The 23,219-nt window shown below is 42.8% G+C and overlaps 1 protein-coding gene across 12 annotated transcripts in view; it reads left to right on the top strand.

The window, feature by feature from the left end:
• DLG2 (discs large MAGUK scaffold protein 2) overlaps window positions 1-23,219 on the top strand; it is a 1,468,504-nt gene that overhangs the window by 1,116,199 nt on the left and 329,086 nt on the right. For all 12 annotated transcript variants that reach the window (XM_073336088.2, XM_073336097.2, XM_073336081.2 and 9 more), the window contains one exon: window positions 411-549. In XM_073336088.2, coding sequence (XP_073192189.1) covers window positions 411-549 — 139 coding nt within the window. The remainder of the gene's footprint in view (window positions 1-410; window positions 550-23,219) is intronic.

The following is a 23,219-nucleotide window of genomic DNA, read 5'->3' as shown; positions in this document are numbered from 1 at the left end:
GGGTCTCTTATTATATTGCTTCTGGCACTCTAAAAATGATGGTATAAGACTTAATGTCCCTCTCATCTACTTATCTCCTACAACTATCTCCATTCCTTTTTGCATTCATGCACTTATTCATTAAATGCCTTCCTGCTCTCTGTCTCCAAAGCCATCCCCTTCTCATCCAAATCCCTCCCAAAGATCCTCTCCTTCCTTAATCTCCACACAAAGTGAATGAGTAAACAAAATCCTAGCCATTCATTCCCTTCACTGCCTTGTTTAGATTTTACACTCTTTGAGGCAGGAACTGTCTGTGTTTTGTGTCTTGTACAGCACCAAACACATTATTGGTGATTAAATGAAAACAATACTATCACATCAACCAAATGCAAATGTCACTCACTACAGTTCCTTATTTTAATCATCAGCTTATTCTCCACCAATGGAAAACCATATACTCACTGGCAACAATGGCACTTTAGAGTACAAGGCGTCTTTGGCTCCTATCTCACCAGGAAGATACTCACCGATTCCAAAGCACATGCTTGTAGAGGATGATTATACCAGGTCAGATATCTTTCTTTATATATTGCCTTTGGTAATGACTGCAATGCATATTAACAACAAGGGGGAAGAAACACAAGCTAAAATAAAGAATGGGTTCAACAATATTAAATAAGTTAGTTGTATTCAAGTCGGCAGGGCCTGATGAAATTCATCCTGGGGTACTTAAAGAACTAGCCAAAGCAATCTCGGAACCATTAGCGATAATGTTTGGGGATTCGTGGAGGACAGGTGAGGTCCCAGAGGAATGAAGAAGGGCAAATATAGTATCTATCTTTAAAAAGGGGAACTGTTGACCAGTCAGCCTAACTTTGATACCTGGAAAGATACTGGAACAAATTACTAAACAATCAAATTGTAATTATGTAGAGGCTGTTATAAAGAGGATGGTGATTGATTGTTCTCCATGTTCATTGAAGGCAAGACAAGAAGTAATGAGCTTAATCTTCAGCAAGGGAGATTTAGGTGGAGATTAGGAAAAACTTTCTAACCATAAGGATAGTTAAGCACTGGAATAGTCTTCAAAGGAAGGTTGTGGAATCTCCATAGAATCATAGAATATCAGGGTTGGAAGGGACCCCAGAAGGTCATCTAGTCCAACCCCCTGCTCGAAGCAGGACCAATTCCCAGTTAAATCATCCCAGCCAGGGCTTTGTCAAGCCTGACCTTAAAAACCTCTAAGGAAGGAGATTCTACCACCTTCCTAGGTGGTAGAACCTCCATCTTTGGAGGTTTTTAAGAACAGGTTAGACAAACACCTGTCAGGGATGGTCTAGGTTTACTTGGTCTGGCCTCAACACGGGACTGGACGAGATGACTTCTCAAGGGCCCTTCCGGCTCTACCTTTCTATGATCCTATGGTAAATAACAACAATGGAGTATTTGGTGCAATAAATGGACTGACCTTATTATGTGGAAATGAGACAGCAGAGCTTTACCGTTGAGTTGGTTTTGAAGCAGATGGTGGGGGGGGCGTCCTTTCTTTATATCCTGTATTTCAGCTAAGTGTTGCTGCTGAGACAATTTATATTTCATTCTTATTTGAAGGGTGGTTAGAACATTGCTCACCCTGCCATCCTCTTTTTAAAGCTACTACAGAGATGAAGTATATGAAATGAGTTCTCATTATACTGTATAGTATGACAGAATGAAAATTGTACTTGTTTCCTTCAATATTCTTCTATTTTCATAGTTTCATAGCTTTTCAGGCTAGATGGGACAATTATGACTGACCTGCACACCACAGGATAATAACCTCAATCCAGTAATTCCTGCTTCAAGCCCCCAACTTCTGTTTGCTTTCGTTGTGTGTTTGCTCTTGTATGTCTCTAAGGTCCCTTCAGCTACATCACTTGTGTGGCAGGTGTATTCAAAGGGCTTCATGGCATTTGTTTTTAACAAAGGGTTAAAGTGTGGGAGAAACACACCTCCTCCCCCTAGCTTGGATAAAGGAACAGCTTCCTGCAGTTCTCTCTTTTCCTTGGCTGAGTGTGCTGAGAACTCCCTGCCTCTTTCAGTCTACTGTAGGAGTTTCACCAAAGATGAATTTAACCCAATGAGTTGTTTTCGTATAGGAGTTTCTTCCATCCAATTAAATATTTTTAGTTAACAGTTAAAAGATGTATTTCATCAAATTCTGGATCAAAGCTTTCCCTGGATCAATACCGTTTACATCATTTCTAGCTGCCTGTGTATTTAAAGAAAGTGATATTGTAACAAGGAATCCTGCATACCTAGTTCTTGGCAATGCAATATATGGGGCCAGATTCAGCCCTGGTATAACAGCATTGATTTCAGCATCCTTGTGCCTGGGGAGGGTAGCTGCACTAAGGAGGGCATTGAGTAAGGTAAAGAATCCACAAAGAGAGCAAGTAATGAGTTAGGGAGGCTAGGAGGCCACGGGGGATGCAAGAAAGGAATCCGGAAAGAGGAGAAAAGCCAGAGTGTGAGTGAGGAGGCATTTAAACAGTTGAAGCTATAGGCGGGATGGGGAGGGATTCAAAGAATGTCCCATGCTTTTCTCCATTCCATCTGTCCAGAAGGTTACACCCCATCCTATTGAATGCAGACCTATCCATGATGATCTGCTCAATCATCACCTCCATGCTTGATAACTACAGCTCATATCTAAGAGGGAAGTATCTCACCCTGGAAAAAGGGACTGGAGTGAGATGTTTGCAGCAACCTGCATTTTGTACTATTTGGGAAATGCAATAACTGGTACAAAACAAATCAGCTTGTCTGCTGAGCAGCAAGGGTTGCCGTGATTAGAGAACCCCACTGTTGTTCTCTCTGTATTGGATCCCGAGTGAATAGTGTTCAGTTTAGGTCTGGCACCAAAGCCCTCTTTTATATTGGCACTAGTAACCTGAGAGATTGGCTTTCTGTCTGCAGCAGTGACCTGCCATGACAAGCATATTTCATTGGAACCATAAAACTGTCATCCGGTAGGGAGAGGTTCATGAGTGTGACAGAACCAATCAAACAAAAATATCTTAATGCTAATCAAGCATTTACTCTTACCTGCTAGAAAGGAAGAAGATAATGTTGCCTTTTTTTTTAGAATAATTGTTAGCACTCAGATGCTACTGTGATGGGCAACAGTATGTGAACTTGGATACTGTTGTACAGTGCTCATAATTAGAGCTGGTCTGGAAGTTTCCTAATGGAAGTCTTTCATCAGACCCTGGGAGAGTCGCCCTCCCTATCGATGATGTACTTCTCAAACTGGCTAAGGCCCTTTGGAGCACACTGGCTTCGATAGCGCCTGTGGCTAAGCACATGGAAAAGTACTATTTCATTTCCATATGGGATCTGAGGGGTTTTTCTCCCATCCAGGCCCAAATTCTCTAGTTGTAACTGCGGTGAACAACAGAGCTTGGTGGGGCAGGTTTAAGTCCTCAAGGATAGGGACGGTAAATGAATGGATCCTCAGAGGCAGGAAGATTTACAGTTCTTCTTCCTTGTAGATGTGAATTGCTAACCAGCAAGCCTGCTGTCCAAGTAACATTTTTTTTAACTGAACAGCTACATCAAAGTTTGTAGACCAGCTGCTCAAGGTCTTGCAAGAGGAATTTTGGGCATTTGTCTGTGTTAGACATCATGGACACCTCAGCCAGAGTGATGGCTTCCACAGTCATCATGAGGAGAGCTTCCTGGCTGCAGAATTTGGGCATTGCCCCTAATGTCCAACAAGCCACTGAGGATTTGCCTTTTACAAACACTGTTCTCAGACAAAAATGGCAAGATGCTACTCTCCTTCTAGGTCTTCAGGGCTATCCTGTGATCCTTGGGGGGGTGTACACACCTGGTTTGTTTTCCTCCACTGTTCCTGGACTCCTTACAGTGGTGGTTGCATCCAGAGAATATTTTCCAAGGTGTCCCCTTTGTCTGGTCCTCACCAGCCAAGCTGGTGATTACTGACACCTCCCTGATGGGTTAGGGGGCACTCTATCTTGCTCTGCTGAGAGGTGATCATACTGTGACAGTTCTGCATTGAGGAGACTATTACTCTGATAGCCATTCACTTGCCTGGGTTCAGAATCATCTTGTGGACCATCTCAGCAGGTATTTTTTCCATGAGTGGCCCATGAAGACAGATGTCCTCCAGGTCATCTTCACAGCTTGGGGCGTCCCGACAATCGACCTGTTTGCAACAAGGGACATCAGGAAATGTCATCTGTTCTGCTCTTGAAGGGGGCTTCAGACCAGGCTCACTGTCTGACGCTTTCCACCTCTGCTGGCAGTCAGCTCTCCTGTACAGCTTTCCCCTGATCCCAGTCATCCCTCAGGTCATCCTGAAGCTCAAGGTGTATCGGGCCAAGCTCATTCTCATGGCCCCAGCATGGCTGAGATAGTGCTGGCTCTCCAACCTTCTCACACTATCTATTCAGCCTGCCCTACCGCTTCCTCCCCATCCCAGCTTACTCACTCAGAACCAAGGCCACACCTTGCATCATTCACTCAGCTCTCTGCATCTCACAGCGTGGCTGCTGCATGGCTGAATGAGGAGGAAGAGCAGTGTTTGGCAGCTGTCCAACAAATCCTCCTTGACGCAAACCCTCCACTAGGATGCCCTGTTCAGCTAAATTGAAGTGATTTTCATGTGATCATTAGCCTGCCTACCCTGGCCTCTATCCAGGACATTTTGGAGTACCTGCTGCACCTTCAGTCATTGGGGCTTCTGTTTAGTTCATTGAAAGTGCATCTGGAGGTGATATCAGCATTTCATCCCCCTGTTCAGGGAAGATCAATCTTCTCCAGTGCCATGATAGCAAGATTCTTAAAATCACTCCTTTGTCTACATCCTCTGGTCCAAGAGCCAGTTCCTCTGTAGGATCCTAACTCAGTGCTAGTGGCCTTAATAGGACCTCAGATCAAGCCCCAGGCATCTTGTCTCTTTCTGCTCACTTCGGAAAACTGCATTCCTGGTAGTGATAACATCTTCAAGGAGAGTGTGTGATTCACAGGCTCTAATGGCAGAATCTCCTTACACACAGTTCTCCAAAGACAAAGTGACTTTATGACTGTATCCAAAATTTTTGTCTAAAGTGGTTTCTTGGTTTAATTTGAACGAGGTGGTATGTTTACCTGTGTACTTTCCTGAGCTGTTTTCAACTCCAGAAGAGCAGCATCTCCAGACGTTAGATATCAAGCAGTTCCTAGCTATTTTTCTGGATAGAACTAAACCTTTTCATGCTTCACCTCATTTGTTTGTGTAATATGCAGATCACATGAAGGGTCAAGTGGTCTGGATAACATCCTGCATTAAGACTGAAGCTGTTTCATATGCAGCTATGCCTCCTCAGTGGATGTGAGCTAATTCAATGAGGGTGCATGCAAAATGCATAGTGTTCCTCAGTCACCTTCCTATATTGGACATGTGCAGGGCTCCTACATGGTTGTCGATACATACGTTCACAAACCATTACGCCATAACTGCATCTTCCAGGGTTGATGCAAGCTTTGGTAGAGCGGTCCTGCAGTCCTTGTTTAGGTAGACTCCAAGCCACACCTCTTGTGTGGTTACTGCTTGTCAATCACCTAAGTGAAATACACAGTTGAATCAACTCAAAGAGGACGAAACAGTTATTTACTATAACTGTTCTTCTTCGAGATGTGATGCAGAAATGTATTCCATGACCCACCTTCCATCCCCTCTGCATCAGAGTCTCATTTCTGGGTGTTCCATGAGAAGGAACTGAGGGGAGCACTGTCTCATGTAGCCAGGGGTGCGGTATGGCCAACAGGCATGAGTGCCGCCCCTCTATGGGTACTGCTAGTCAAATTTCTCTGGCTCTGGTGCACTGGGTGTGCAAACACCTAAGTGGAATACATGTCTGCATCAGATCTTGAAGAACCACGGTTACAGTAAGTAACTGTTTCTTTTCTTTCACTTTTTCATTGTCATAATATTTCTGTTGTATATTTTAATGCAATGTGAATAAAGCAAGAGCAAAGGTCACCTTGAGGCACCAGTGTAATGATGTTGAATGTTTTCCTTTTTCTGTGCTTTGTTTAGTTTTGTACGGTAGCATGATCCAAAATGGCACCAATTAAGGCACAATTTTATTTTTTACACATATTCTTGTTGGACACTAAATATTAAATAGTGCCAGCAATGGTGACTTTGCAGTTCTCTTCCTGCATATTTTGTCCTTTATGGTATCGTTGTCACATTTTTAGATATTAATAAAATAACACAATTTCACGCTAGTGGACTATGTGACCAGAAGTAAATAAGACACATGCCAGTAACTATAACTACCAATACAATCTTTAATATTGTGCAGATATGTTGTTCTTTAAAAATGCTTCCATTAAGCTAAAGAAAAGACACAATCTGGCCCTAATTTTTTTTTTTTTGGGTCATCAATTACTTTGAGGGAACTGAAAATCACTGTTTGCTCTCTCGCAGACATCTGGCTCCCTATTTTTAGAAAATTGAATGTACCTTCTAATAAATTCCATAGTTCTCAGATGTTCACTTTTCCTGCCTTTAATAAGAGAGATGGGCAGAAGAGTCCAGAAAAATAAAGGACTCTTGTGTTGTGTTTTACCTTCTTTTTAACGTCTGAAAACCAGTGTGTCAAGCTGCTGTGCTACAGCTGACGTAAAATTCACTTTAACGCTTAGCTGTGGCTAGATATTAAAAATTCATGAAAAAAGCCATCTGAGTTGCCTGTTTTGCTGTGAAATGCATGTTTGATTTCTTTTTATATGTAGCTTTGTTCAATAACATCTTTGTTAAGCGGAGAATGCTGGTTTGGGAGCCGGGGGAGAGGGAACATTACACTGAAGGCTCCAGGGAATTTTTCTCTTTATTGAGAGTGGCATTGCACAGCCATTTCTTGTTTCCTTACATAAGCTACAAGACATAATTTATCAAACTGTCTTGTAGAATCAACTTGAATGCTGTTTTAATGCACAGGTTTGATTGTTCATAATTAAAATATGATCACTAAATGTATAGTATAAAATCTGTCGTATAACCATTTTCTGACAATGTTGTGGTCTTTAGTAGAGCACAAAAATAAAGCAGGAAAAAAGACTTGAGGATTTCGGTAAAGAGAATCTGCAAACTCTTCCTCAGGGATCTTGAATGAGTTGACTTGGCCCATCTATTGAAAAAACACTGCACATGTTTTTAAAGGGTATATATCGCTGAAGGGAGTTAGCTGTACTTCCTATTAGCATTATTCTTGAAGAAGCAGAATCAAAATTCATATTTCCTAGGTGAATCAGATCAATGTGTAATGTAGACAGTGTTTTCATTTAATGAATTCTATAACATCTTTTTGACCTGGTCTTGCAATATGATGAATAAAAAATAAATAGAATTGAGCTGATACAGTTATAAAAAAATATGATGCATAATCAGTCCCTTTGAAGAACCAGGGTAGGATAGTCTGAAGCACCACTTTGTCTAAAACACAGCATATCACCTCTCCCAAATACATGGGTAAACTATGTATCACTCTAAATATAGGCGGGGCTGGTAGCACTGCCTATTATTAAGGTTGCCTGACGCTTCCAATTATAAAACCAGATTATGAGTTTATTCTAACTGAGTCAAACTTTAACAGCTCGGGTAGAAATTTTCCATGCTAGGTTTCTGCATCTAGCTGTTTTTTTGTTTTGTTTTATTTTGTTTTTTTAATTTCACCTAAAACAGTTCAGCCATTTCTGAGAATGGCTGAAAGGTGAAATGTATCGTTTTGCCTGTGTTAAAAACGTTATGGTGATTGACAAGACTAGTGCTCCCGTACTTTGGACTACAAGGACTTTAAATTTGGCAAGAGGGTGGCCTTTGTTTCAAGGATATGCCTCTTGTCATTCCTGTGAAAAGCCACCCAAATTTGCAATTTGCACATGCTCAGGAGAGACTAGTTCAGTTTAACAGTTATAATCTCTGAATAATCTGCCCTTACTGAGCATGCTCATGCCTCTCGCAGCTCCCAGTACTGACCTGCCTGCACATGCACCATCCCCACAGAGTAAATGAGCATCCTCAGTCCCAGAGTTACAGGGGTGAACCTGGACTTTCCCTGTAATTGTTGCTGCCCAGCTGCTCCCCATCTAGGTGGGACCAGACACTGGAAATGAGAGCAGGAAGCCTATGACTAGCTGGACAAGGAGATTGAGTCTGGCACAAGGAGCCAGGAGTGGGGAAGAGACAGGCCAGGGCCAGGGCAGAAGGGATCAAGCTTGGTAGATATTGGCAGAAGTCTGTGCCCTCTAGACATACTCCCCTCCAGAGCCTGGAATGGAACCCATAATTCCTGAGTCTCACCATTCCTCTGCTGTCAGCAGATTGCTGTGAAACCAACGGAAAAAGTGTGTCTCCCATTCCCCTCTAGTGCTGATTCACATAGAGGATGACAACTAGTACTACTGTCGCTATCAGTTACTTTGCTAATTCAAGTGACAGAGATTTGTGCGATGGATGTAAAGATTCCAACCCTGCTAATGGCCCAGGTGGGTGTTAATATGATGCCACATGATGAAATTTCTGTTGTTTCAATTTTCTTTTTAAATATCTCAGAAAATACACACAAAAACTCTGTGTTAAAAGAACATTATTAAGGCTCTCAAGTCAAGCATTGAAAAGATAGGAAATGCCAGAATTAAGGTTGTCTTTGCAACTTTAATTCAGCCCCACGTGCATGTGAATTATGATACAGTCTGTATTTTACCAAAAAATGACAGCTCATATTTCTTAACAGTATCTTAGAAGTCAGTTATTTAAATGAAGCATGACGTTTATTATATAACCGTTTTACAGGATTTCATATGTTTGAAGCTCAAGAATGATCTTAAACTAGTGAATTGTTTCTTTGTCCTGGGATTTAATATGCCAAACCCAAATTATTTCAATTCGTAATTGTTAAACATGAATTACCGCCTCTCTCCAAATTAAAATGGATATTCAGCTATTTTCAAGGAGTCAAACCCTCAGTGTTCCAAAATAATTTACATTGTATTAAAAATGTAAGCCAAGATTTTCAGAAATGGTTGCCTTGATATATCTGATTTTTCATATATTAGACTTTTACAGTTTCCCTTGAGTTCAAAGGAAGCTGCTGGATGTTCAGCTCTTCTGACAAAATCAGGCTTTAGAACTTTAGGCTCCTATTTTGAATATCATAATAAGACAAGTTTATGGGGATGGTATATGAGACTGCCTACAATGACATATAGTTGATCTGCGACTGCTAGCAGCAAATATCTCCAATGGCTGGTGATGGGACACTAGATGTGGAGTCTCCGAGTTACTACAGAGAATTCTTTCCCACGTGTCTAGCTATTGGGTCTTGTTCACATACTCAGGGTCTAACTGATCACCATATTTGGGGTCAGGAAGGAATTTTCCTCGGGGTCAGACTGGCAAGACTCTGAGGGTTTTTTACCTTCCTCTGCTGCATGGGTCACGGGTCACTTGCAGGTTTAAACTAGTGTAAGCGATGGATTCTCTGTAACTTGGAGTCTTTATATCATTATTTGAGGACTTCACCCCTAACCTCTGGCTGAGTTACTGTATTACAGGAGTGGGTGCGTGAGGTTCTGTGGCCTGCAATGTGCAGGAGGTCAGATTATCCAGTAAGTTCTTGGAAAGTATTGGAGACAATTTTTTATTTCAGAAGGTGAAGACAGCTACTAGGGGAGAGGTTGTTCTAGATTTGATTTTGACAAAGAGGGAGGAACTGGTTGAGAATTTGAAAGTGGAAGGCAGCTTGGGTGAAAGTGATCATGAAATGATAGAGTTCATGTTTCTAAGGAATGGTAGGAGGGAGAACAGCAAAACAAAGACAATGGATTTCAAGAATAAAGACTTTAGCAAACTCAGGGAGTTGGTAGGTAAGATCTCATGGGAAGCAAGTCAAAGGGGAAAAACAATAGAAGACAGTTGGCAGTTTTTCAAAGAGACATTTTTAAGGGCACAAGAGCAAACTATCCCACTGCATAGGAAAGATAGGAAGTATGGCAAAAGACCATCCTGGCTTAACCAGGAGATCCTCAATGATCTAAAAATCAAAAAAGAATCCTATAAAAAGTGGAAACTAAGTCAAATTAAAAAGGATGAATAAAAACAAATAACACAAGCATGTAGGGACAAAATTAGAAAGGCCAAGGCACAAAACGAGAACAAACTAGCTAGAGACATAAAGAGTAACAAGAAAAAGGAGGGTAGGATTATAATTCAAAATGATCTGGACAAACTGGAGAAATGGTCTGAAGTAAATAGGATTAAATTCAGTAAGGACAAATGCAGAGTACTCCACTTAGGAAGGAACAATCAGTTACATTCATACAAGATGTGATAAGACTGCTTAGGAAGGAGTACTGCGGAAAGGGATCTAGGCATCATAGTGGACCACAAGCTAAATATGAGTCAACAGCGTAACGCTGTTGCAAAAAATCTGAACATCATTCTGGGATGTAGGATCAGGAGTGTTGTAAGCAAGACACGAGAAGTAATTCTTCCGCTCTACTCCACGGTGATTAGGCCTCAACTGGAATAGTGTGTCCAGTTCTGGGTGCCACATTTCAGGAAGGATGTGGACAAATTGGTGGAAGTCCAGAGGAGAGCAACAAAAATGTTTAAAGGTCCAGAAAACATGACCTATGAGGGAAGATTGAAAAAATTGAGTTTGTTTAGTCTGGCGAAGAGAAGACTGAGAGGGGATATAACAGTTTTCAAGTATGTCAAAGGTTGTTACAAGGAGGAGGAAGAAAAATTTGTTTTTCTTAACCTTAAAAAGAAGCAATGGGCTTAAATTGTAGGAAGGGAGGTTTAGGTTGGACATTAGGAAAAACTTCCTAACTGTCAGAGTGGTTAAGCACTGGAATGAATTGCCTAGGGAGGTTGGGGAGTCTCCATCATTGGAGAGTTTTAAGAGCAGACAAACACCTGTCAGGGATGGTCTAGGTATACTTAGTCCTGCCATGAGTGTAGGGGACTGGACTAGATGACCTCTCGAGGTCCCGTCCAGTTCTGTGATTCTATAATTAGATGATCATGATGGTCCTTTCTGACCTTAAAGTCTATGAGTCAATGAGACCATAGGAATTCTTATTTTTTCCACAACAATAAGACTATTGTTTTCAATTACTGTTTTCTTTGTAATCCATAATGTATTAGCTGGCAAATAGTATCTGAGACTAGTGAGTTTAGGTGCACAAAATTAGAAGCTGTACGCTGTACCATTCCTCTTAGTTCCTTCTGACTTCTGAATCACAACCACTATCTTCCCTGTCTTCAAATGATCATTGACAATAATTTGTGTTGGAATAGAAAATTCTGGCCAGGATGCTAGCATAGACCTCTGCTTTTACGTGCAGAACTGATTAAACTTGTTTTTTAAGATCTCATTTGAAACACACTCATATGGCACAATTACCACTTTTTCTACCTTCTAAGGATTAAGGGCGGAATCAGCATTGATGGGATTTGAACATGTGGTTGGAGTTTAGATGTTTAAAACCTGATGCGTAGATCACTAAGCTTTCTCCCTACAGTGTAGATAATGTTGATTGAAGCACAGAAAAATATACATGGCAGAATAAATATACCCAGAGTCTCTGGGTAATTATGCAGTTTATCAATGTGCATAAAGTATCTCTTTGGAAAACTGGAAGGAATCTAAATGCAAAAAAAGTGTTTAAATGGTCTTGTTAACAGGAGTGAGGCATTCCATGTATTCCACAAAGCACTAAAACATTGCTTCTCCCTTAAGCATATGTTTGCAACTATGGTAAAATTATAGACTCATGAAAATAGGAGGTTATATTAGGAAAGCTGACAAACTATTGTAGGAGTTTTTCCGGAAAAACTAGCATAATGTACTATTTTTGTATTTTCCTTTTCTATTTCTCTAACTCTCTTTACCAGTTTTCTCTTTTTTTTTAAACTGAAATAAACACAAATTTCAATGTATCCAATTCCTAATACACAAACTTTAAATTGATGTTGTCAAGGTTCCTCCCCCACTCTGAACTCTAGGGTACAGATGTGGGGACTTGCATGAAAAACCTCCTAAGCTTATCTTTACCAGCTTAGGTCAAAACTTCCCCAAGGTACAAAATATTCCACCCGTTGTCCTTGGATTGGCCGCTACCACCACCAAACTAATACTGGTTACTGGGGAAGAGCTGTTTGGACGCGTCTTTCCCCCCAAAATACTTCCCAAAACCTTGCACCCCACTTCCTGGACAAGGTTTGGTAAAAAGCCTCACCAATTTGCCTAGGTGACTACAGACCCAGACCCTTGGATCTTAAGAACAATGAACAATCCTCCCAACACTTGCACCCCCCCTTTTCTGGGAAATGTTGGATAAAAAGCCTCACCAATTTGCATAGGTGACCACAGACCCAAACCCTTGGATCTGAGAACAATGAAAAAGCATTCAGTTTTCTTACAAGAAGACTTTTAATAAAAATAGAAGTAAATAGAAATAAAGAAATGCCCCCTGTAAAATCAGGATGGTAGATATCTTACAGGGTAATTAGATTCAAAAACATAGAGAACCCCTCTAGGCAAAACCTTAAGTTACAAAAAAGATACACAGACAGAATTAGTTATTCTATTCAGCACAATTCTTTTCTCAGCCATTTAAAGAAATCATAATCTAACACATGCCTAGCTAGATTACTTACTAAAAGTTCTAAGACTCCATTCCTGGTCTATCCCCGGCAGAAACCAGTATAAGACAGACACACAGACCCTTTGTTTCTCTCCCTCCTCCCAGCTTTTGAAAGTATCTTGTCTCCTCATTGGTCATTTTGGTCAGGTGCCAGCGAGGTTACCTTTAGCTTCTTAACCCTTTACAGGTGAGAGGAGCTTACCCCTGGCCAGGAGGGATTTCAAAGGGGTTTACCCTTCCCTTTATATTTATGACAGATGTACTCTATGTTGTGTTGCTAGTGGATCAAATGTAAGGAATTGAAAGAGGGCAGAAGATAGATAATGTATACCAACCACCACTTATTACACTTGGAAAATTCTTGAACTTATTTGGATTAAATTGGTGTTGACTTCTTTATGGTGATGTATTCTAAAGGTGAAGTTAAAAGTTAATTTCAGACTTGTTAGCAACCTATTTAGATAGTGTTACTTTATTAGTCTGTTTTAGTGAACTTAAATACAAATGGCTAGTCTGTTGGTGTGCTGAGACCAGTTGCTATCATGCTGACCAGTATTCTCTCATTGATTCCTTGAATTCCTCTCACTGATCTGTCCATATCTGTATGTGGTTTCTTGTCTTATACTTAAATAAGGCAGGAGTGTCTTTGTGTTTTTATAGTGCCTACCAAAATGGAGTCATTGTGGTCCATGAATGGGGGTCCTAGGCACTACAATAATACAAATAATAAATTGAATATAATTAAAATATTTACATTCACATCTGATTTTAAAATGTGATCATCTGAATGTGGATTTTAATCTGGACAGAGCACTATAGACATGACTTTCACAACCCCTCAGCTTCAGGAAAAGTGCCAGCAACAAAACAGCAGTCTTCATCAACTTCGCTAAAGCTTTTGACTCTAAGTCACAAGGGTCTCTGGAAATGTTTGTTCACGTTTGGATGCCCTGCAAAGTTTAGTTCTGTCATTTGGTCCTTTTATGATGGGACGAGGGTCAGTGTGTTGGAAAATGGTGAGATATCTGACTCCTTTCTGGTGACCAATGGCAATAAACAAGACTGGCTCCCATGCTCTTTTGCATCCTTTTTTGGAGCTATGCTTAGGGATGCATTTCATGACATTGACAGAGGAGTATTTATCCAGTTCCACACTGATGGGATTTTGTTCCATCTGCAACACTTCAATGTTCACATGAAAGTGGCAGATTTACTCATTAAGGAACTTTTGATTGCTAATGATTGTGCACTGGCTTCTCACTCGATTGATGACGTTCAATTTATAACTGACCGCTTTGCTCATGCAATCATTTTGGTTTTACAATCAACCTAAAGAAACCTGTGCCAGGGGATAGGCATGTCTTCCCAGTTCAGATCAAAAGTGCACCTCTCAAGTCCTTGAAGTTTTGCTGCCTCAGGAGTGAACTGTCACAGAATGCCACAAATGAGGATGAGATTACCGATCACAAAGCTAAAACCAGCTCTGCATCTGGAATGCTCTCACACCACTTTAGAAAAATAGAGGCATCAAAATAAGCACTAAACTAAATGTCTGTTGAGGGGGGTCATGCTTACAATGCTTCTGTATGATTGTGAGATGTGAACAACAAATTGCCACCATATTGATTGGTCCATATGTGCTGTCTCTGGTATAGTTACAGTATCAGTTGGAGGGACAGGATTCCCAATATCAAAATTCTTAATTATTGTCAGGTATCTGGCATTCAAAGCATGCTCATAAAAGCTTAGCTGCATTGATCTGAGCATCTCATGAGCATCGCCCACTCGAGAATACCCAAGGCCATATTTTATGGTGAGCTAAAGTAAAGCTTTTTTTCTCATGGTGGCCAGTACAAATGATATAAAGACACACTGAAGTCTCAAATGTGAAAGCATGTCCAGTTGACGTCACCAACTGGGAAGCAAGATGATGGCAGATTTGTCATGTCATCAAGAACCACTTTGAAGCAAGTCATTAGCACCTTATGTGAAATCTGTGAACATGACAAAAGCAAGGATACAGCAGCCTGTGATGTTGATGGGTAATCTCGTCTGTCCCACATGTATCAGTGTTTGCAGTTCTTGCATATATGTGTTTGTTTGCTGAATCTTTTATGTCAACATGGACAGGAGACTCCATCATAATCAAAGTGCATTTCTATTCAGAAAAATGACTGTGCAAATAGCATTGTAGGGTGGCATGTTTATTTTCTGTCAGACTGAATGTGGTATTTCCTGTCTGTAAGCCTGCAAACTCAATGCGTTTTAAGAGCTAAAATGAATTCTTTTTAATCTCACACGTCATAAAGATTCACATTCCAAATTATGCCTTCAGTGACACCAGTGCAGGCAGACTGTTTTAGGTGAATTTGTGCAGGTGTAGTTGGTTCAGTTTGATAAACAATTCTGTTGCTCCTGTACAAGAATGAAGAATCCTACCACTATAACCCCTTGTCAGCTTAGTTGGCTCCTCAGATCTGCTGAGTGGAGTAAAAGTAAAAATATAAAGAAAGTTTGTCACTAAAGTAAACAGATATTACTTTGAAAACTCAATCTTGTTGAGCCAATATGTTGAACAAGAAGGTGCCAATTTACCATAGTCATTTTCCAGAGTAGAGCTGCATTAAGGGTTATATTTTCCTTCTGGTGCTATAATTCTCAATAATGGCTGTTGTTCAGAGTGTGGAGGCATTGTTAGTGGAGTATCAAATGGATTGGTATGGGGACCATGGCAGCTCAAAGAGATATGTAAAACATTCACAGAGGGGTTGAGATTCTGTAAATAGAGCCCTGCTTTAGTTGATATGATAGCTCAATGCATTTGCTCTTGTTATGAGATATTTGCATCTTGATATCCTTCATAAGATCTTACGGGGGTGGGGTGAGGGTGAGGGTGAGGGGAGAGGTGAGTATGTGTGAGGTGTTCTTGTTGCACTACATAAACTTCCTCCAGACAGTTCTCTGAGCTACCACACTCCCAAACATTTACCATCTTCTGTTTAAAGGGCTCTTACGAGCACAACATTGAATTCAGTAAAAATAGTAACAATATTAAAGCAGCTATTTTTTAATTCTTAAATAGCGTTATATAACATCAAGATTTAGGTCTGAAAATTTCAAGAAAGCGAGTTAGTTTAATTATGTCTGCCATTATGCTAAATTACCAATAACAATTGTACATAGCTATTTCAATTACAGTAACACTTTCCATAATTTCCTAGTAGTGGAGGCCATTCATGAACGAGACAGACAAAATAGCTCAAAGTCCACCCTGGAAAGTAAGGACCCCAACAGACTAGATGTTTTTGGTCCCCAACCTTATTCTTCAACCACACTTTTTGGTTCAGAATAGCAAATCATGCTCATGGCAAAATACCACTATCTGAATTACAACAAATTAAATGTGTTTATTGAGCACTTACTAGATGAACATTGTGATGTACATAAAGCCATTGCACATTGCTCCAGGCCTCCTTGGACGTTGCAGATATAGCAGCATGGTCTATATCCACTACAGTGGTCATGAGGAGAGCTTCTTGGCTGAAGCTGTTGGGCATCCCAAGAAAGGTCCAGAGTACCTCCGAAGACCTCCCCTTTGAAGATTGCAAGCTCTTTAAAGACTTGACATATACATCTCTTCAAACTTTCAGATGCCGTTAATGTTAAAGGTTCTCAACAAGATCAAACAAGATCGGAACAGGGTCATATTGATTGTGTCAACATGGCCAAGACAAGTTTGGTATCTCTATCTAATCAGACTCACTTTTCACCCTCCATGCGAGTTTCTATTCATTCCTCGCCTAATGACTCAGGATGCTGGTCAAACACTTCACCCCAGCCCGCAGATTCTGAGACTTCAAGCATGGTTTCTTGGTGGGTTCTCGGGAGTCGAGGTATCCTATTCAGGAGAGGTACAACACATCTTATTAGATGGTAGAAAAGACTCCACAAGAAATACTTACCTCCAGAAATAGAAAAGCTATTATCTTTGGTGCAACAGTCATCAGATTTAGCTGACTCACTCTCTTCTTCCCAGGATATTGGATTACCTGTTGGAACTGAAAACATTGGGTCTTTCTGTGAATTGCATTAGGATATACTTAGCAGCAATAACAGCTTTTCACACAGCCAGAATGGATTTTTCACTCTTTGCTTACTCAACTACAACAAGATTTCTAAGAGGTTTTTCGAATCTCTGCCCCAAAATCAGAGATCCCATTCCTAGCTGGGACCTCAACTTAGTCCTGAATTCCTTTTGAGCTACTAGCTACGTTTTCTTTATTAGATTTATCTATGAAGACAGCCTTCCCTGTAGCTATCACTTCTGCACAAAGGGTTGGAGAAGTGGGGATTTTAATGGCTGACCCCCCCCCCCATTTGCAGTATTCACCAGAGAGAAAGTATCACTACGGATCAATCCAAGATTTTTACCTAAGTCGTCCTCAGAATTTCTTATTAATCAAACCATTTATCTTCCATTTTCCCCCTCAAAACCACACCCAACTACTAAAGAAGCCATATTTCATACCCTAATTGCCAGGAGGACATTAGCCCTTTATCTAGAGAGGACCAAACCATTTAAAAGATCTCCTAGGCTATTTGAATCTTTTGTAGACAGAAACAAGTGTTCAGCTGTTTCAAAACAGAGGTTATCAAAGTGGATCTCCAGATATATTAGGAACTGTTACAACTGAACTCTTGTTCAACCCCCTTCCAGGGTGATAGCACATTCCAAAAAATCAGTATCTACTTCTATAGCCTCACTGAAAGATGTACCAATTGCAGACATCTTGAGAGTAGCAACTTGGTCCTCTGTTCATAAGTTTTCCAGTCATTATGCATTGGTGCCTGTGGCTAGATCAGATGCTGCTGTAGGCAATGCAATTCTCTTTTCTGCTTTGGACTCTGTTCCAAACCTCCCGCTCCCTTAGGGGGATACTACTTGGGAGTTACCTGAAGTGAAGCACCCACAGGGACACATTTCAAAGAAGGAGCAGTTACTCACCTTGTGCAGTAACTGGAGTTCTTCAAGATGTGTCCCGCTCAGGGTGCTCCACTGTCCTCCTTCCACTTTACTTCAGTCTGCCTTGCAGAACTTTGATGGAGACGGAACTGAGGGCAGTTCACCCACACAGCCCCATATAGTCTTGGTGCAGGGCACAAGGATGTGTGGAGGGCACGTGCAGACCCAACAGGCACCACTACCAAAATACTTTGATCAAAGGTGCAGAATGCAGGAGCACCTGAAGTGGAGCACCCACAGGGAAATACACCTCAAAGAACCCCAATTAATACACAAAGTGAGTAACCTCTCCTTAACATAAATGGCAGTTCTGTCCACACTGAGAGCAAAAGGTTTGGGTAGCAGCCGAGTTAGTCGGTATCTGCAAAAAGAACAGGAGTACCTGTGGCACCTTAGAGACTAACAAATTTATTAGACCATAAGCTTTCGTGGGCTACAGCCCACTTCATTGGAAGCACAGAATGAAACATATAGTAAGAAGATATATATGCTGTGGTAAACCCAGGACAAACAGCTACAAAAGGAGGGTAGTAATTAGTCCCAGGGGATTAAAAGGCCCCACCCTATCCACTGAGGAGAGAGAACCATGGGGCAATAAAGTTCAGCTGGAAAAGGGGTTGCTAGGGAACCAATTAGGTGCAGCTGACTCCAACTACTTGGGACCTTTTTGAACCCTCCCCTGGGTGGTAGGAGGGGGAGAGTGAGGGAGTGAGAGGAGCAGGGAAGTTGCCAGTAGGCTGTTTGCAGCAAGACACTAGACCTTCCCAGTAGGGAGGCTGCACTCGCTCCCCAGAAGGGAAGGAAAACAAGCACAAGGGACTGACTAAGGAGAGGAGTAGCAGGACCCTGTGCCACCTATAAGGATTCGCCTTGCCCCAAACCTGAGTCTCCAAAGCTAAAAAGGACTGAGCCTACTGAGGCGAACAAGGTATTTTGCCACACATGGTGTGAGAAGTGGGATGTGGTGAGTGAGTAAGGCTCTGTGGCAAGCCATCTCAGGGCAGGGTGAATCACACACACAAAAAAATGGAGGATGTAGTGAAGGCATTGGTACAGGCCACTGCTGCCCAACAAGAGGCTACCAGGGTGCAGATGCTTGCCCAGCAAGAGTCAGTACGCGTCCAACAGGAGACAAACCAAACCATATCTCCTTGCCTTCGAGAGGATGGCACTGCGGGAGGCCTGGCCCCAAGACCAGTGGGCAGGTATCCTGGCTCCATTTCTGTGTGGGGAGCCCCAGAAGGCCTATTTCGACATAACCACAGGGACAGCTATGGATTACTCTCAGCTGAAGGTGGAATTCCTGGGAAGGTCAGGTGTGATGTCAGCCATACGGGCCCAGCACTTCCATGAGTGGAAATTCTGGGACAGCAAACCACCGAGGTCCCAGCTATTTGATTTAATCCAACTTGCCCGGAAGTGGCTCCGACCTGAGATCCATGGGCCGGAGAAGATGGTGGAAATCCTCGTGTTGGACAGGTACATGAGGAGGTTGCTGCCGGACATACGGGGGTGGGTCCGCCAAAACGATCCCTCCTCCTATGATGAACTAGTTGCCCTCATAGAGAGACACCTAGCAGCCCAAGAACTTTCACGGATCCACCGGGGAAGGAAGGCGCCAGAATCGGAGACAAGTCTCTGCGCCAAAGCCCCGGTTTGCCCTAGCACCAGGCCAGACTATGGAGGGGAGGAAGGAAGCTGAAGAGCAGCCAGAGGTCCCGGGGAGACTTGAGGACGGGGGGGGGAGAGGCTCAGGGGATAAAGCCCAGTAGCCTGAAAAATCGGGGGCTGCCCGAGCAGGGTACCGATGTTATGCATGTGGCAAATTGGGGCATATCGCTGCCCAATGCCCAAATCTAGAAGAGCCCATGCAATGTGAACTGGGAGATAAAGGGGGACCTTGTGTTCTAATAAGTCTAGTAGGGGTTGCGATGGTCCCTCATAGATACGCTGGACCCGTTAAGATGAATGGTATAGAGACCACCGCGTTAGTAGACTCGGGAAGTGCAATCATGCTGGTCTCGGGAAAGCTGGTCGGGCAGGACCAACTATCCTGGGCCAAATGCTCAGGAATATCCTGTGTGCATGGGGATGTCAGTTATTACCCGACCATCCCTGTAAAAACAGAAGTTCTTGGAAACCCCACTAAGGTGACTGTGGGAGTAGTTCTGAAACTCCCCTACCCAGTCCTTATCGGACGAGACTTCCCGGGGTTTGATAGCCTGCTCCCTGGGGAGAAGGTGGAAGAAAATAATGAACCCGGGACCCCGGTGGTGGCCCAGATAGATAACCTTCCCTCCCCCCCGGCCTTCCATGAATTTGGCCAGGATTTGTTCTCCCCGCCGGGAAAGCCCCGGAAGACTCGGAGGGAACGGAGGGCGGATAAAAGGAGGGGAACGAGGATCTTGACCCAGTACCAGAAATCTACGCTTGTAGGGGAAAGAGGTGGCTCAACGGACAGCGGGGCGGGGCAGGAGATCAACAACCCAATAGCCGGCCTTATTCCCCGGGGGTTTTCCCCGAGGGGGAGACAGAGGTAGATCCCCCTGAGTTTGGACAAATGGGGACCTCACTCGGGAATTTTGGTCAGGATCAGGCCAATGAGCCAATACACAGCAATATTTGTAAAGAAGTAGTTGAGGTAAACGGGGTCCCCGTGGAGGGATGAGTCAAGGGCCATATTATGTGATTAAGGGTGATCTGCTATACAGAGTAGTCCAGGTCCCAAGAGCAAGTCGTAGAACAACTCTTGGTCCCGCAGAAACATAAGAGGGGTGTGATGGATCTAGCTCACAGCCATCTGTTTGGGGGCCATCTAGGGGTAGATAAGACCCTTGATCGGATTCTGCAGAGGTTTTTTTGGCCCGGCATTTATGCGGCTGTCCAGCGATATTGTACCTCCTGTCCAGAATGTCAGTTACATGGGCCCAGACCACACCTAAGGGCCCCTTTGGTACCTCTACCAATTATTGAAATCCCATTCGAGCGAATAGCTATGGATCTAGTAGGGCCACTGGAGAAGTCAGCCCAGGGTCATCAGTACATTCTGGTAGTACTAGATTATGCCACCCAATATCCCGAGGCCTTACCCCCACGGAACACCATGTCCAAGACCATAGCCAAAGAATTAGTCCAGATTTTTTCCAGAGTAGGGATACCTAAAGAGATCCTGACGGACCAAGGGACCCCCTTTTTGTGTCTAAGTTAATGAAGGACCTATGTACAATGCTCCATATACGGACCCTCAGGACATCAGTCTATCATCCCCAGACTGATGGTCTTGTTGAATGCTTCAATAGAACATTGAAGAACATGCTACGGAAAGTGGCTAGTCGCGATGGGAAAGACTGGACACCCTGCTGCCTTACTTGCTGTTTGCTGTACGGGAGGTTTGTTAGGGGGCTTATTCCTTCACCCACTCACTTCCCTGGTCCTTCTCGCATGAACAGAGAGCAACAATACCCGAAGTCCGAAGGTGCAAACAATTCGATGTTTATTGGGGTGAACTTCCAGCAAGCTTAAATACAAGTTCCTTTTTTCCTTATTTTCGAATCCCAACTTACTTCCTGTTTGCCCCTAATTTATATAGTAATATTCTTAGCTATACCTTAACCAATCATTCTACTAAAATTTAACTAACCAATCCTAACATGGATTAGCTAACCAATTATATCCCACCACCTTAATTAGTTTACACCCAGCAAAATTAATTATGCAGCAGACAGAAGCAATCACAGAACCAGACAGAGACCATGCCAATAAACAATAGCAAAGTGGGAACTATAATGACAAAACAATACAGAAGTGAGGATTTCACAACTACATCTGTAAAGACATAAGAGTTTCCCAGCTGTGTCTATTGATAAGTGAGTTCTTACCAGACAGAAAACTATCAACCTCAATTTCCTTTTACAGCTTCTAGGCACTTCCCTTTCTCTGGAGGTGATAGGCACTATAAGGACAGGATTAAATCCCTAACAGCCCAATAGCACCTTATTTCAATGTGACTAGTTTGGAATGTGAGGATGTGACCATTCACTTCCCAGCTTATGGCTGCCTCTGTCGCTTAGCCAAAGGCCTTAGCCTAAGAACAGGGCCTCAGACTGTCACAGTAAGAGAAGGCCCTTACACTGGCAGACAGTGATTTTGATTCTTTCTTTTATACCTCTAACTAGCCAAGTGATAGGAATACACCTAAATTCTTAGAGTATAGGCCTTTACAGACAGGCCTGAATATCTATATCCTAACAAGGTTCCCCAAGCTTCCACTGGATTCTCCCCATTCGAGCTGTTATATGGTCGCCAACCCAGGGGCATATTGGACATGGCCAAAGAGGGCTGGGAAGAACAGCCGAACACGGAGAAACATCGTTGAACATGTATTGCAAATGAAAGACAGGATAGCCCAAGCTGCCCCTCTTGTGCGCAAACACCTGGAGAATCATAGAATCATAGAATATCAGGGTTGGAAAGGACCTCAGGAGGTCATTTAGTTCAACGCCCTGCTCAAAGCAGGACCAATCCCCAATTAAATCATCCAAGCCAGGGCTTTGTCAAGCCTGACCTTAAAAACTTCTAAGGAAGGAGATTCTACCACCTCCCTAGGTAACGCATTCCAGTGTTTCACCACCCTCCGAGTGAAAAAGTTTTTCCTAATATCCAACCTAAACCTCGCGCACTGCAACTTGAGACCATTACTCCTTGTCCTGAGAATAGTCTAGAACCATCCTCTTTGGAACCACCTCTCAGGTAGTTGAAAGCAGCTATCAAATCCCTCCTCATTCTTCTCTTCTGCAGACTAAACAAACCCAGTTCCCTCAGCCTCTCCTCATAAGTCATGTGTTCCAGACCCCTAATCATCTCTGTTGCCCTTCGCTGGACTCTCTCCAATTTTTCCACATCCTTCTTGTAGTGTGGGGCCCAAAACTGGACACAGTACTCCAGATGAGGCCTCACCAATGTCGAATAGAGGGGAATGATCATGTCCCTCGATCTGCTGGCTATGCCCCTACTTATACATCCCAAAATGCCATTGGCCTTCTTGGCAACAAGGGCACACTGCTGACTCATATCCAGCTTCTCGTCCACTGTCACCCCTAGGTCCTTTTCCGCAGAACTGCTGCCTAGCCATTCTGTCTCTAGTCTGTAGCAGTGCATTGGATTCTTCCATCCTAAGTGCAGGACCCTGCACTTATCCTTGTTGAACCTCATCAGATTTGTTTTGGCCCAATCCTCCAATTTGTCTGGGTCCCTCTGTATCCTATCCCTACCTGCCACCGTATCTACCACTCCTCCTAGTTTAGTATCATCTGCAAATTTGCTGAGAGTGCAATCCACACCATCCTCCAGATCATTTATGAAGATATTGATCAAAACCGGCCCCAGGACTGACCCTTGGGGCACTCCACTTGATACCGGCTGCCATCTAGACATGGAGCCATTGATCACTACCCATTGAGCCCGACAATCTAGCCAACTTTCTACCCATCTTGTAGTGCATCCATCC

This window comes from Lepidochelys kempii, chromosome 1, assembly GCF_965140285.1.
Source record: "Lepidochelys kempii isolate rLepKem1 chromosome 1, rLepKem1.hap1, whole genome shotgun sequence".
In the NCBI taxonomy this organism is placed as follows: Eukaryota; Metazoa; Chordata; order Testudines; family Cheloniidae; genus Lepidochelys; species Lepidochelys kempii.
This window is presented reverse-complemented; position numbering and strand designations above follow the sequence as displayed.